Source organism: Centruroides vittatus, unplaced genomic scaffold, assembly GCF_030686945.1.
Source record: "Centruroides vittatus isolate TY-2023 unplaced genomic scaffold, ASM3068694v2 scaffold_1431, whole genome shotgun sequence".
NCBI classification, from domain to species: Eukaryota; Metazoa; Arthropoda; class Arachnida; order Scorpiones; family Buthidae; genus Centruroides; species Centruroides vittatus.
In genome coordinates, this window is record NW_027122678.1 from 193680 (window position 1) to 208897 (window position 15218).

The 15218-nt window shown below is 28.3% G+C and overlaps 1 protein-coding gene across 1 annotated transcript in view; it reads right to left on the minus strand.

Moving 5' to 3' along the window:
• Nucleotides 1-15218, minus strand: part of LOC136986983 (E3 ubiquitin-protein ligase MYCBP2-like) — a gene marked incomplete at its 3' end in the record, with an annotated part of 256645 nt that overhangs the window by 193258 nt on the left and 48169 nt on the right. The window contains 6 exon segments of the mRNA XM_067284616.1: nt 5945-6149; nt 7617-7772; nt 8724-8891; nt 12821-13025; nt 13344-13420; nt 14979-15120. Coding sequence (XP_067140717.1) covers nt 5945-6149; nt 7617-7772; nt 8724-8891; nt 12821-13025; nt 13344-13420; nt 14979-15120 — 953 coding nt within the window.

Consider the following 15218-nt stretch of genomic DNA (forward strand, 5'->3'; position numbering starts at 1 on the left):
GTTATCAAAAAATTAAGCTTGGATAAAAATAAAAATAAACAGCTTAAAATATTAAAAAATAAAATTTTTTAATTAAGAGTAAGCTTTCCAAGTTGAATAATTTAGAATTTGAACAAATATCAATAGCTTATAATCTGATTCACATATTAATTACAAAATTACAAGTACCAAACGAACAGCTGAATTCTTTATTGGACTATAAGGCTAAATAATTACAAATAAAATTTACAGGAGGCAAGCTGAGTAATTATTTAGCCTTACAGCCTGATAAAGAATTTGGCCGTTTGTTTGATATTTCAAATAACTATTGGGTAATTGTATTAATATAAAATTACAAATATTTTGTACAATTAACAGATACTGCAAAACTGAATGAGATTATATTGAAAGAACAGACAACAAATTAACTGAATTACAGGTTTGGTTCAATGTCACGCCTTGGTGAATTTATAGACACTTTGCAAATAATTCATCATCAACTTATATGGATTAAAAAGTTGATGATGAATTATTTGCCAAGTGTCTATAAATTCACCAAGGCGTGACATTGAACCAAACAAAACAAGAAAAAGAAGACAGGGTTTCGACAAAACAAATGAATTACAGGTGTTATGTTAATTCAGTTAAATTAAATTGTTGTTCTGTAATTCAGTTAAAAAAAATCAATTTATTATAAGAACAAATGTTTTCAACTGTCTTTAACACCCACCATCAAGTTATAGAATGTTACATAAAACAAAATTGTAAAGAGTTACATAGAACAAAATTTAAATAAAACAGAACATTCTATAATCTGAAGATGGCTGTTAAAGACAGTAGAAAACACTTGTTCTTATAATAAATTGGTTCCTTTTAACTAAATTACAGGTGTTAGTTTGCACTTTTAATATTTTGTACAAAATTTCTTTCATCCTCATTTAATTACTTCATTGGATAAGTATCATTTTTTTAAAAATTTTACAGATCTGTAATTAAAACAATAATTTTCTGATCCTTTCTGTCAGAGAATTTTCAAATAATACATCTTTCATAGCCTTTCATTTAACCTTTAAGCTTTCTTAACTATGGAGTAATCATAATCAAACTTCTTTTGTTAATGTATAAATCATTGACAATATTTATTTGCATAAAAATACAGAAAATCAAATTAACAAAATTTTAATTTTTTGAGATTTATTTAAAAACAATCAAACTGGAAATAACAAGTTACAAAGATCAGAAATCTGAAAGATATATTGCCCAACTGATGGTAAATCCCTTGCCACAAAGGATTGGAAAAATTTTTTGAGGTATAAAAAAAATACCACGTGAGTAACAATAATTGGTGATTTTGAAAAATTTAAACTTTTGTCATATAAAATTCAATAAATTATTCAAAATGATACTTTTTTTTGTGAAATTATTCATCAAAATATTGATTTTCAGTTCTGATAACTTCAAGCTTGGACTAATATTTTTCAACAGATTAAAATGATGTGCATCTTAAATAATAATATAAAAAATAAAAATAATAAAGCAAACTAAATGTCATTGTACTAATAATAATAATATAATATAATATAAATATATAAAAAATAAAATACAAATATCTTATGAGATAAAGTTTTGACTTTCAAAAATGATAGAAAACAATTTCATGCTGGATATTTAAATATGGGTGTTAATAATTGATACATGAAATGTAGTATCAGAAGCAGAATGCAAATTGTAATTGGAAGAGAAAAATTTTAATTCTTGTTTAAAATTATTTCTGGTTAATTAAAAATTATTCTTAAATAAACATTTTATTTTTTTACATTGTTTAACATATAATTTTACAGAATATAAATTCACACCTTAGACATCAACTCCAGCAAAAAGTTTAATGAAACAAAAACATTTTCATCTAATTTGATAGGTCCTCATCTGTTGAGTATTCCAAAATATAATATATTTGAATACCAGTAGAATAGAACAACATAACAATAAAATAATTATATAGAAGTCCTCCACTGAAAAAAATTAAGTTAGAGCTTATACAGAGATCACCATGTGGTAGATAGTGGGTCCACATCCATGTAATTAACACAGGTGGAAGTTCTATAATCGTATATATAAAATGGACATATGATAGACATTATCATCATGGCATTGTATGATAAACTCCGATCTAGTCATAGTTCTGCAAAGTTTGAGGACTAATTTCCTATAATCCTTGGCCAGTGAAGCCATGGGTTGCAATGTAACAAATACAGAAACTGGAGAAAATGTCAGAAAATAAATTCACACCTTAAAAATCAACTCCAGCAAGAATTTTTTATTCAGATAGGTTCTATTTCAGAATACTCAACTGATGAAGACCTATCAAATTAGGTTGAAAATGTTTTTGTTTCATTACAATTTTTGATAGAGTTGATTTCTCAGCTGTGAATTTATTTTCTGATATTCCATCCAGTTTCTGTATTTGTTACATATAATTTTGCATGAAGTGCTTTCTAATTAACAATTTCTTAAATGAATATTTCAACTAATCTATCAAGGTTATGCTTTCTGTAAAAATAACCATAATGTTTTTGTTTATGCCAAGTTTATTAAGTAAGCAGCATGCTATACAAGTAAAAGCTAGCTAAAAAATGATGCTACAAGAATCACTGAACAATAATTTTACATTACTGTTGATTAGTATGACATGTAAGTGTATGCTTTAAAGCAGAACTTGCAATTTCAGAAATCAGTGTTTTAAGCATTCTAAATTTTAATAATTATGCCAGATATATTATTTACTATAAGAATTAATTTTGGCATTTATCTTAGAAAATTAATCATACTTATTTTAACAAAGTGATTATTACATTGCTTGAACTTACTACTTTTCTAAACTTATTTATAAATTTCTATAACTGTACTGATAATTTTGAAAAATATTCTATTATTTTTCTCTAAAAAGTCATTTAATATGCACATACTTATTCTTTTATGTCTTTTAACAAGACAATCAATGATTTTGTTGATCCAACTGTTTGTAGTTTCATTATTTTCAAGAAGTTTTTCCTGGTCCAACTAAAAACAGATGCAGTCATCTAGTCTATGTAAATTGTTGTCTATTTTTATTAAACAGTGGGAACATTTGTCATTTTTCAATTAATTTTTGTTTATACACGAATTGAATAATATGTTATGTTGTATCTCTAGTTAGAGGGTTCCCTAGAGATTAATAAAAATTGAATGAATTTATCTGTATTAAAGCCTCAAGACAGTCAAACTTTTACTTTATTTTAAAATTTGTATCTTGTGGTTTTCATAATCTTGGATTTCTTTTAAACACTGAAAATTCAAATGTATACAGGGTTCCTACTCAAATTTTTGTTTTGAATTCCCTGACTTTCCCTGACCAACTTTGTCCAAATTCCCTGACCCTCACATTTCTTACAGTGTGGAATATCAACATAATAAAACAGCATTTTATTTACTGCGAACATCGAGTATATCTATCCCTCTTTTTGCCTAGTTGTATGTTTCAAAGACTGCCACATTAAAAAAATACAGTATGCATACATCCTGTAGAAAAATGTATGATAGAATCCACAACTTCAATGTAATGAAAAAATAAGCAATTTACAAATGAAACATAAGCTTTTTATTTTATCATCATTTATCAATATTATTTGTATGTAAATCTAGTAAATACAAGATAGCATACAATCAACAAACAGTATTCTTTGATATACAAATAGTACTGTACTGTACTTAAAAATTGTCTTTTCAAACAATGGAAAATTCAACTCCAATCCAAATGATCAATCTTGAGAGCTGCACTATCTTGACTATTTCTCAAGTTTCTATAAAAAAATTTTTACTCATTCCTTTTTTTTCATCTAATAATTTAATTTTTTTACGTTTTTCTATTTTAGTGAGACTTGTATTCCTATGACGTCATAGTATTACGAAAATTAGGATTCTTAAAATGTATAGAATTTAAATAAAATAAAATAAATACACTCAAACCTGTTTTTGTGCGGTGGATAGGGGCCACATAAAAGAAAACGCATTTAAAAATAAAAAAAAACGCAGGAAACTTCACGAGTAGCTATAAAAAATAGTTTTCACAACACAAAAAGTATTTTTTTATGCTGTGAATGAGGACCGCATAAAAAAAAGTCTCACGTGGAAAATAACTCAAAATCATACGAAATAACTAGGAATTGCTTTTTTAACTCCTTGGGCCTTTTTCCGCAATCCCTAATGGGGGAAAAATCCTCTAAGAAGTTTATTTTTTATATTAATTATTTCCACTTAAATACGAATCTAACATTTAAAAAATTTGCCGGGAAATAATTCCCGCGAAATAAACACCCTCCCAAAAAGTGGTTTTACAGAAAAGCTATATAAAAAGTTAAAAGTAATCATTAAAAAATACTTTTATTTGATAAATATAGCTGCAGAAAGTGTTATTCTTTCATTTAACAAGGTGTGAAATTTCACACCTGCAGTCTACATTTAACACAATATTTCTGATTTTTATGCTATTAAAATACCAGGGGACAGAAAAAAAGGTAATGGAAAAAAATTTTACTTAATAAAAAATGAAAAAAACTTGATGTCATAGAAAACATCCAATAGAGTTTTAAAAAATTTTACAGAAGTCAATTATGTTCCAATTTGATTGAAATTTTCATATACCGCACAAAAACAGGTTTGAGTGTACAGAAATAAACATCAAACAAAATTACAATTATATGTTAATAAAATATAGAAGTTCAGCGCATAGAATCGTAACTACAAATCTTTTTCTTTTGCAACATAACTATAAAAATTGTTTTGTTGTTGTTTCGCACAAAAGATAATCAAATTTATTTTAATTTTTTTAGTAATTTAATTCATTTTTTAAAAATTTACCAGCTTTTTAAATTTATAATTAATTATAAGCAAGTTAACATTGGTTAAACTATCGGATTACCTAGTTGATTTTCAAAACGATAACTACAGTATATCTATTACAAGTATGATGCCTAAATTTGCCAAAATCAGTGGATATTTGTTACCCAACATCATTTCTGTTAAACTAATTATTAAACTATGTATCGAAGTTGCGGAAATTAATGGGAGAGGAGGAAAAATACGCTTGCAGTACAGTTCTTTTCAAGGAAAGTTGTAACAACAAATGTAAAAAACTACTAGTCGGCGCCAGCATTTTACTGTAAATGTCGGGTAGCTATTTATAATTTTTTATGTTGTATAGTAATGTTTTAAACGTGAAAAACAATTACATCACGGATTTTTACTGATCTATCTAGCTATTTTGAAGTGAACAATCTAATAAATTACGATTTCAAGTTTTAAAAGTTTGTAAACTAATTTTTAATTAGTTATTTTTTATTCTAATTAACAAATTCATCTTTTTATAATCGCTAAATTATTAAAATTAAAAATTAAACACTATTACATAATAGTAGTTTATCCTGTTATTAATCCACAACTGTAAAATTATATGGCTTCAGAACAATGAAAAGAGCCATTTCAGATTAAAAACGGATTCTGGTATATTTTCTTATTAAAGATTGCATTACTTCTTGCCGCCTGCAGATGGCTACGCTTAGTCAGCCATATTCAGCAAACGAAATCAACAAGGCAGTTAAGGAGACAAATTCCCTGACTTTTTGACAGTTTTCGATAAATTCCCCGACTTTTTGACAATTTTCGACAAATTCCCTGACTTTCTATGACTTTTTCCAAAACTAATGAAAATCCCTGACTTTCCCTGATTTTCCCTGACTTTCCAGGTGCGTAGGAACCCTGTGTATAGAAATATGTTTGAATTTTCATTTTTATTAAATTATTATTAAATTAATTTAATATTTAATACAAGAAAATGAGTATGTTAGAGCATAAAAATAATAAATTCTTATAAAATCCTTTAAAATTGAATATATTATTTAAATATTTTAATATTTAATAACATGCTTACAATCCAGGATTTCTATCGGGTCTTCCACTTGCTATACAACTAGATCCATATCCAGTGCATTCACCACATACAGTACAAACCATGCACTGTTCATGTTTCCATCTGTGTTTTCCTGGAGGACAAATAAAATCTGGATCTTCAGATTCTAATTCTTCATCTTCACCTTCTTCTTCAGGTGCTGTAGCCATAGCAACAGGCAGCTGAACTGAAAACAATACAATTAATTGAATAAAATATCAAAAACTATGTAAAATTATACAATTGCACTTTAAAGACTTTTTCATAACTAATTATTACTTTTTAATTTTAAAATGTAGCAATTTCTAAAAAAATCTAGCAACAAGTTGCATAACTTTCCTGGCAAGAAAATTTAAAATTATATGTGGCACTATCTCTTATTTTATTAAAAACTTTTTACACAGTCAAACCTCAGTTTTTAAACTTAACTTGTTCCTAAAAGTTGTTTGAAAACTGATTTGTTGTAAAACCGAAATAAATTTACCCATGAGAAACAATATAAAATAGATTAATTTGTTCCCAACCTCCAAAACAAAGCCTTTTTTTTTTTTTTTCTTTTTAACTGTATTTCATGCATAAAAATATCTACAAATGCAATATAATATTATAGTAATAAATATTAAATATTAATATTATAATATATAATACTATATTAATAAATTCTTGTTATTTAATTTAACTTAAGCATGTTTAAACATGAATTCTTGGATGGTATTTATATTATGTGAATGTCAACTAACACAGTTTTTATTAATTAATTTTATTTAGATTCAACTGTGGTGTCTACCAAAAAACAGAAATATTACATATCCTGCATGCACTCTGAAATCTAATTTAAATTACAATGTCATCGATGATTCATGTCTTGACATCTAATGGCACAAGGCAATCTCTGTGCCACTAATGCTGGCTCCTCTCTTAGCATGATTTTGAAGCAATTCAATTGCCTTAGTCACTGCTCATGCACAGTAAAACTGCCTTTCACTACTCTGTCGCCAAAGTACTCAAACAATGTATATTTTTGTCTGGCTATTCTATCACAGCTAATCAGCATGCAGCATCCATAATTCCAAGTGTAAGTGACATCATATTTTTACCCATCATCCTTAGCACTACATATGATATGGTATGGAAATTTTGATAAGGTGCAAAAAATAGCAAATATTAGATTAAAAAATTAAATACAAAATAAAATAAAATAAAGATTTATACTTTTAAATTTAAAATTGAAAGTTTTTCTGCCATCTAAAAAATTTCCATACTTTATTGCAAATTGACTTCTATTTTATGTGAAGTGTGAAGGCACTTAAGACAGTGATTGCATCACTCTATGAATCATTACGAAAAGCAACATGATCATGTAAGTGGGGAGCCAGCATAATTTCTGAATCAATAATCCTGTCATTGATTGGTCAGGCTGTAGACTTTCTTTAACATAGGAAGTATAGGGAATTGAAAGCCTGTGTGTCTAATCTGTGGCCAGCTCTTGTCGAGTAACTTGTTTGGCAATCAAGTTATCATATGGCAACTGGGGCAATTATGAGTTCAAAATTCTGTTCATGAACCAAATTGTTCAAAAAGTGAGATGTTCAAAAACTGAGGTTTGACTGTATTATTAATTATTTTAAAGACATTAAAAGAATTAAGAACATACCTTCTTTATTTGTATTATGCATAAATTCTCTACCACACTGGCCTTTATGATTAATTCCAAAAGTGTACACTTGACCTTTATTTGATAATGCAACTACGTGTGCTTTTCCTAAAGCCACTTGAGTAATGACAACTTCTTTTAGTTCTGTAACTAAACCTAAAACAAAAATGTTTTGAAATATTATTTTGAAGTCAAAAAATAAATAATAAAATACTATAACATAAGCACTAAATATAACAACAATTTATAACATTAAAATCTTATCACATTCAAGGTCTGAGAGGAGTGAGATGGAGCCTAGGCAGTCTCAAATGTAAACACTATCCTCTTTAAAAGTAATAAAAATATACAAATGAAATTTAATAAAACAAATAAAAGATTTTTCACTACTTGTCAAAAGAAACTTTAACCTAATAAATTAGATCTTTACTGTTTTTTAGGTATATTCTAACTTCAACATCAACTTCTAACCTATACACTTTCACATCATATTTTTTATATAAAAGATTAAATTTTGAGGTTCATTTGTATCTAGGACTCAGATCAAATATCACGTCTTTCCATTTAAATCTGATCACATTCAACTTCACTCAAATGCTTTTTCCCTATTGAAGATTCGTTTGAAAAAATTTCTACTGATAAAAGCCAGTTAAATAACTTACAACAGTCAATTCAACAAAAGAAGAAATAATCAGATGAGATTAAATCATTAAAATATACAAATGACACTTTCATTTTGTAATATTTTTAATTTTCTTATAATAAACGAAATACTGCATTTACAATTTAATGTAACGTATTTATAACCTTTAAGAAAGCAAATTAAACAGTTTGATAACTTCAATATGTTAAACATGGTAACTCAAAGTATTAAACTTTAATATATATATAATCTCTAATCAATAACTGCTACAGCAAAATTAACTTGATAAAAAACATAATAATCACATAAAATAATTAATACATTTAAACAAATTCTTTGTATGCTTTCCATGTTAAATTAAAATAATCAATATAATCTCATACAACAAGAAAAATTTTATTTGATGCAGACTTGCCATATTTTTTTATCCAAACATTTTTAACCAAAACATTTATTTTTCTCACCTGTACTGTGATCTGTGTGAGTAGTATCTTTCCCAAAAAGATAAAGTTCTCCATCACGAGTAACTAAAGCACTAGTACCATTATTACAAGCTGTAGTGACAACATGATGTCCTTCCATTTTTATCATTTTCTTTGGTTTAACAGGTTTAGGTTGTCTACGTCCTTTATCTGTTCAAATAAAGTACATATATTTATATATTCTAAAAATATATATAATTTTTCAATATTATAGATATGTTCTCTATTTTATTCTATTCCATATATTATATACTCTATCAGGTTATAAAGGTAAAATTTAGAAGTTCCAAAAAAGCTTCATTGACAATTAACTCAACAACAATTACAGTTTATCCTCTTAGATAATCACCAACAATATGAATCATATTTTGCCATCTTTGTTGCAAACTTTCAATCCTGTAAGCATAGAACAACTGGAGTTTTTTTTTGAAGAAAGTCTCAAGCATCATTCTCACATCAGTATTGTTATTATAACGTATATTGACAATACGATTCTGCAGGGCCCAAAATAAATGGTAGTCAGTTGGTGCCAAGTCTAAACTGTAAGGTAGATGAGATAAACCTTCGAGCCAGATTGGCCACCTTCTCTAAGGTCATCTTTGCCCTATAAGTGTTATCATGGCACTGTTGCACTTTGTAACTTTTTGGATGAATTATTTTTTATCTTGGAACACTCAAGTTGTCGTACTAATTCACTGGTGAACATCATGATCATCATCATCAATGGTGAAATTGCTGCCTGAATGGAGTGCATCTTGAAATGAAAAATCTGTATTTTTGAATTTTTTGAACCAATTATAGTGTCTGCCCATTCACTGCATCTCACAAAATGCATTGCAGATGAGATTGTGAACCTTTGTTGTGTTGTGGTTCTTTTTCAAATGATAAAGCAACAGCATGAGAATGTGTTCTTTTGAAAGTTTCCTATTGTCAGACATTGCTAATGTGTGCATTTCCAATGAAATACGTGACGAAATGCCCTTTGGTTACTCTATTTGTATATTCACACAGAGCATTCTAGAACATTTTTTTCCAATTGTTTCTATAAAAAATCGAATGTCTAAATTTCACCTTTACAACATGATATAAAATTTTTGTTTCATTATATAGAACTAAACACACTAACATTAATTATTGATTTTAAAGAATGTTTAAACTAACAAAAAAACTAAAATACTTCATCAAATGAATTCATATACAGTATTTCCTTGATATTAACACATACATTTTTTATCATTTTTAGTTATCTGAAATGGAGATGTGTGTTAGAATTGATGGCATCCAACATTCACTATCTAAAATAGCTATCAGCATTCATTGCTGGTAGATTGCATAGCATATCACAATTTAATAATAGATATTTTCAGCAATAGTACTCAATTATATATTTCAAACAGACTTTGTTAGTTATACGTGTTTAATCATAACTACTTTATGTTTAAAATGTCTTCAAGACAACATCATTAACTCTCTCCATCTCCCCAGTGGGAGAAATTTCCAAAAATCATTTTTTTTTGTGTACATTCTCATGATGTACCCTAACTGTGTACTAGATTTCAATTTTCAACTCTTAACCATTTGGGCTCTGTGTATAATATCACCATCATTATTATTATTATCAGTCCATCCCAATTATATTATAAGATTAGAATCAAATTTATAAAAAATTTCGTTTTCACTATTCCATTTATCAGATATCTAATAGAAAAAGATGATTTTAATCATTATTGAATTTTAACTGACTAAATCTTTAGTATTTAAAAAGATTTTTTATTTAAGTAACCTAAAAACAAAATGAAATAACCTATAAAATAAAATAAAAATCAGAAAATTTTTCATTATAATGGAGAATTAACTTACCTGATCATAACCTTACTTGAATAAAATGATTAATTTTAAATTCTAAAATCTAAAAAAACTTGTTTGGATCTTTATATTTCCAATTGAATATTTCGAATTTGAAACAAATTCAAATTCTTGTTCAAATTCGTTTATTTTGAATTTATTGTTTTTGGATTACCGAAAAGTGGAAATGATTAAAATATTTATTAATTGCCAAAATGTATACTATATGGGCCAATTTACTTTCCTCTTTTATTATTTACACTTTATACTGACTAAAACTAACTCTCTCCTCATCTTCCCTCAGGGGATGGAATTTCCAAAATCCCTTCTTAATGTGCATTCTCATAATTATTAATAGATTATTATTGATTAGATTAGATTAATTATTGATTAGATGCACTTTAAGCTTGTGAGCCACTGCTCAAAAAATCAGGCCAAGTCCTATGCCCTTTACAAGGCCCTTGACTATATTAGCACTAACATCAGTTGGCTAAAAAGGAAGAGAATTAACATCATCACAGATAGTAAGGTGACTCTTCACCAGATCCGTAACAGGAATTTAAACCTCAAAATCATCAAGTACATCACCACCCTCTTGGTTAAACTGCAACAAAAACTGTCAATAAATTTCTATTGGATAAAAAGACATTCGAATAACAAGTGGAACAACCGCACAGACCAACTTGCAAGAGCGGCCCCCAAAAGGCTCACCTCTAAGGCTCTCTCTCTATCCCTATCTCTTGGATCGCTAAACATCTCAATCAACAAACTGCCAAGGTGTGGCAGGATGAGCGGGATACTAGTGAAACTGGTAAGCTCACTCATCAGTTTCTTCTGAAGGTTACCTCCTCCTCTCTCTGGCACCTGACACCAACCTTCCACCTTACTCAGCTTATCACCAGGCACAGGAACTTTAATGCATTCCTGAGAAGGTTCCCGGGTAGCAGCAATGGTAAATGCCCTCACTGTCCTCATAAAGGCAAAACTCCTATGCACCTCCTCTTCCACTGCCAGAGGTATGATGAACAATACCTCAAACTGATGACCAGTGTCCTTAAAAATAATCATCCCTGACCATGCCAGCCATTTCTTCTTCTAGAGAATAGACTGATCTGAAAAATGTTTCTGAACTTCATCTCAACCATAGACAACTTTAAGAAGATCCATCACCATTCACAGAACAGAACGGAGTGATATTCATCATTTGGCTCTGCAGATAACTGTCTCACCGTATCCTCTCTGTAACACCACTTCTGCGGTGGCCATTTATTTCTGGTATTAATTGTAAAAGTGCACTTCATTGTAAATAGTTACATTTAATTGTTCTTCTCTATGTAGGAAATTTTGTAATTTATATCTCTCTCTTAAAAAATGGTACCTGACAGGGTGCTCATGTGTCTCACTTCCACATCCTTCTACATCTTTCTAGACTTGATCCCACCCTCATACCCTTCTTCCTTCCCACCCACCCTTCTCCTAACATCATTTCACCCACTATTTCTTCCCTACTTTAAGGATATGCATATTGGTGCAGCCTGTTTACTTTTCCACCTGTTCCTGTTTATGGCAAGTTACCTTGCCAAATTTTCTTTCTTAATCTTCATCCCATCCTGAGATATTAAATGAAATAGATACTAACACACACACACATGCAGAGAGAGAGAATTTCTTCATTTTTGGATAAGTTCTGAAAACATCAAAATTTTCAAAAAACCGAGGGAAATCAAATTTGACATGATTACAATACTTTCCTATGTTACATTATAACAGCCAGAAAAGTAAAAGTAGAGAAATACATATATAACTTTATAGTTAGACAAATAACTTAATAATTTTTCACTGAAATGCAGTTAACAACTTGCAGTCCTTTATCTATATAATTATAATTTTCATTAACTCCCAAAATTAATATGTTAATATTAAACAATCTTTCATTTATTGGTTTCACCTTAGCTGACTTGTTGACTTTTAATTGATCATTCTGAATATCTTATTTTGACTAAAATATCCAAATATGTATTACAATATAAATAATGGATTTTAACAACTGTTTTACTTTTTTCTGAAATTTTTTCCCTGTTTGATTCTTCTTTTGGCAATTCTAAAGTGTTTAAATTGAATCCTTACACGTAACCACTCTTTAATAAGCAGTTATTATTTTATAATTTATTATAATTATAATTTATAGTCAATTATAATTTATTGAAAAAAGGCAATTTAATTACATAGCTTACTTTGATCACCATCTTCTCCTCTTCTTGCAAGCCCTACAAAAAATACAGCACCCTCTTCAGAAACTAAAAGAGCATGAAGTCCATCATGTCCGACAGAATATTGCACAATTTTAGGTGACTTAGTAATTGGTAATTCATTCCATTTTCCTAATGCTGGTCCCCCTTGTTTAATACCAAGACTTTGGGATTTTCCTGTAAAATACATCTGAAATAAACAAAAAAAAACATTATTTTCAATTGTTATAAAATGGATATAAAAATAAAAAATTTGTTAAAATTTCACTGTATTAAGAGGTAAAATAATAATTGAGATCTTTAATTTATCATAGCCAATAATGAATAAGGATATAGCTGATAAAATTAGTGGCTATTATTATTATTCATTATAACCTTTTATTTATTACTTGCCTAAATATAATCCAATAAAGAAATTAGCATTGTTTAGTCTTTGATTTGTTAATTAACTTAATTATTTTACTACTCTGCTTGAATTTTATAACTTTATACAATAAAGATTACTTACTTTTCCAGATGAAGATTTAACAATAGCAAAATCTTTACCACATGCCACATTTAATGGTTCATCTTCAGAACAAAGATCTATAATTTTAATATAAAAGCATCATAAATATTAATATTTACTAAACTGTAATTGTACATTTTAATATAATATGCAAATGCATCAACAGCTATATAATTCATTTAAAAACTTGAAATTATGATCATTTAATTATATATAAATAAAGCACAACATAAAACTATTAATTAGATACAGTTCATTTTCTCTCCAAACACAAACTAAGAATTGAGTTGAACTGCTAGCAAGTCAATAACGCTAGTACCTAGATGGCCACGTTTCAAGGGGTTATCTACGGATGTCCCAATACTCCCGATACTGACACTGTATTGATACTTTCAATAGAGTATCAGTATCAGTATTGTTTGATACTGAGTACTTTTTGTATTTAATACTTTTGGTCCAATACTGATACCATTATCAATACTTTCTTTTTGTATCAGATCTGGTATCATTATATTTTTCACAGACAAGTAAGGTCTGACAAAAGCAGATTTTTAAAATTCCATTTTGGTTTCTAATTAGAAATCAAAATGGAATGGAAGAACTGACTGACATACTGATTTTACACTATTTTCAGTTAAGTTAAACTTATATAAAAAATATTAATGACCAAAATCAATAAATGTATTACGTCAAATTTCATTTCCAGAATCTATTTATGCTTAGAATACTGATTACTACTTATAAATAAATATTTAGCCAAACATTATGCAGTACTTGTTTGCACTGACATTTGTAAAACTTGAACACAATACATAGCTTTCAATGTAAAGACTCTTCACCAATGATTTCTTATCCACCCCTATATCTCATGTATAGTAGTATCCACAGAGCCCATTAGCAGGACTGTACCTGTACATCTGAACTTCTTTTGTGTACATAAGACATCATATGAATGTAAACTGATGCACTTATTTCTGAACCAGATAGCAAGGATTCTCTGGAGTAAGCAACAAAATAATTGTTGCTCTGGGACACACTCAGCCTTCATTGTAATGAGTACAGTACCTTTTCAGCAGTAAAAGCAACTGGAAGGCAAGGCACAACCTGAACAGCAACAGCCAACAAGATTTAAAGTTTCAAAACTCAATGTCAATACTGGCTAGTATCACTACTTTAAAACCGAACCTGGTATCAATACTTTTGTGGTATTGGGCCATTCCTAGAGCAAAATGATTACTTACCACTACCATGGCAATGACATTGCCATAAACAAACTTTCTTAAACTGCACATGCTCATGCTAGCATCCTTGGACACTGTCACATTGACCCCACTGTATCTCAAAAACAAGATCATAGACCCCTGATTTTTATTACATTTTTAATTTCCTCATCTCATAATATGTAAAACAACAAAGTTTAATCAAAATTGACCAATCAAATTTTGAAAACAAATTCAATTCTATAAGCTGCATAAAAGAGGCTTCACTAATGCTCAGCCTCAATCATACTGCCTGATTTTAATCAAGTTATATAAAATATGGCTAATTAATTAGTTATAACATAGCCCAAATAAAATCCAAAAGTGTAAATTGATTATAATCATTTATACTCTTAGTGATGTAAATATAACTTACTAATTGTATGGAATGTTGTATCATCATCAAAAATCCCTGAGCCAAATACATCTAAACATTTCCGTGCTAATTTTAAAGTGAGTTCATGTATACAAGGCATTGGAGAAACTGAGCTTTTGTAAGTTCGAACAATAAAACTATCCTAGAATAAAATTATAATCAATCATTAGTTTTTATTTATTTATTCATAATATATTTTAATTCATCAATTATTATTATAATTTAAAATAATAATTATAT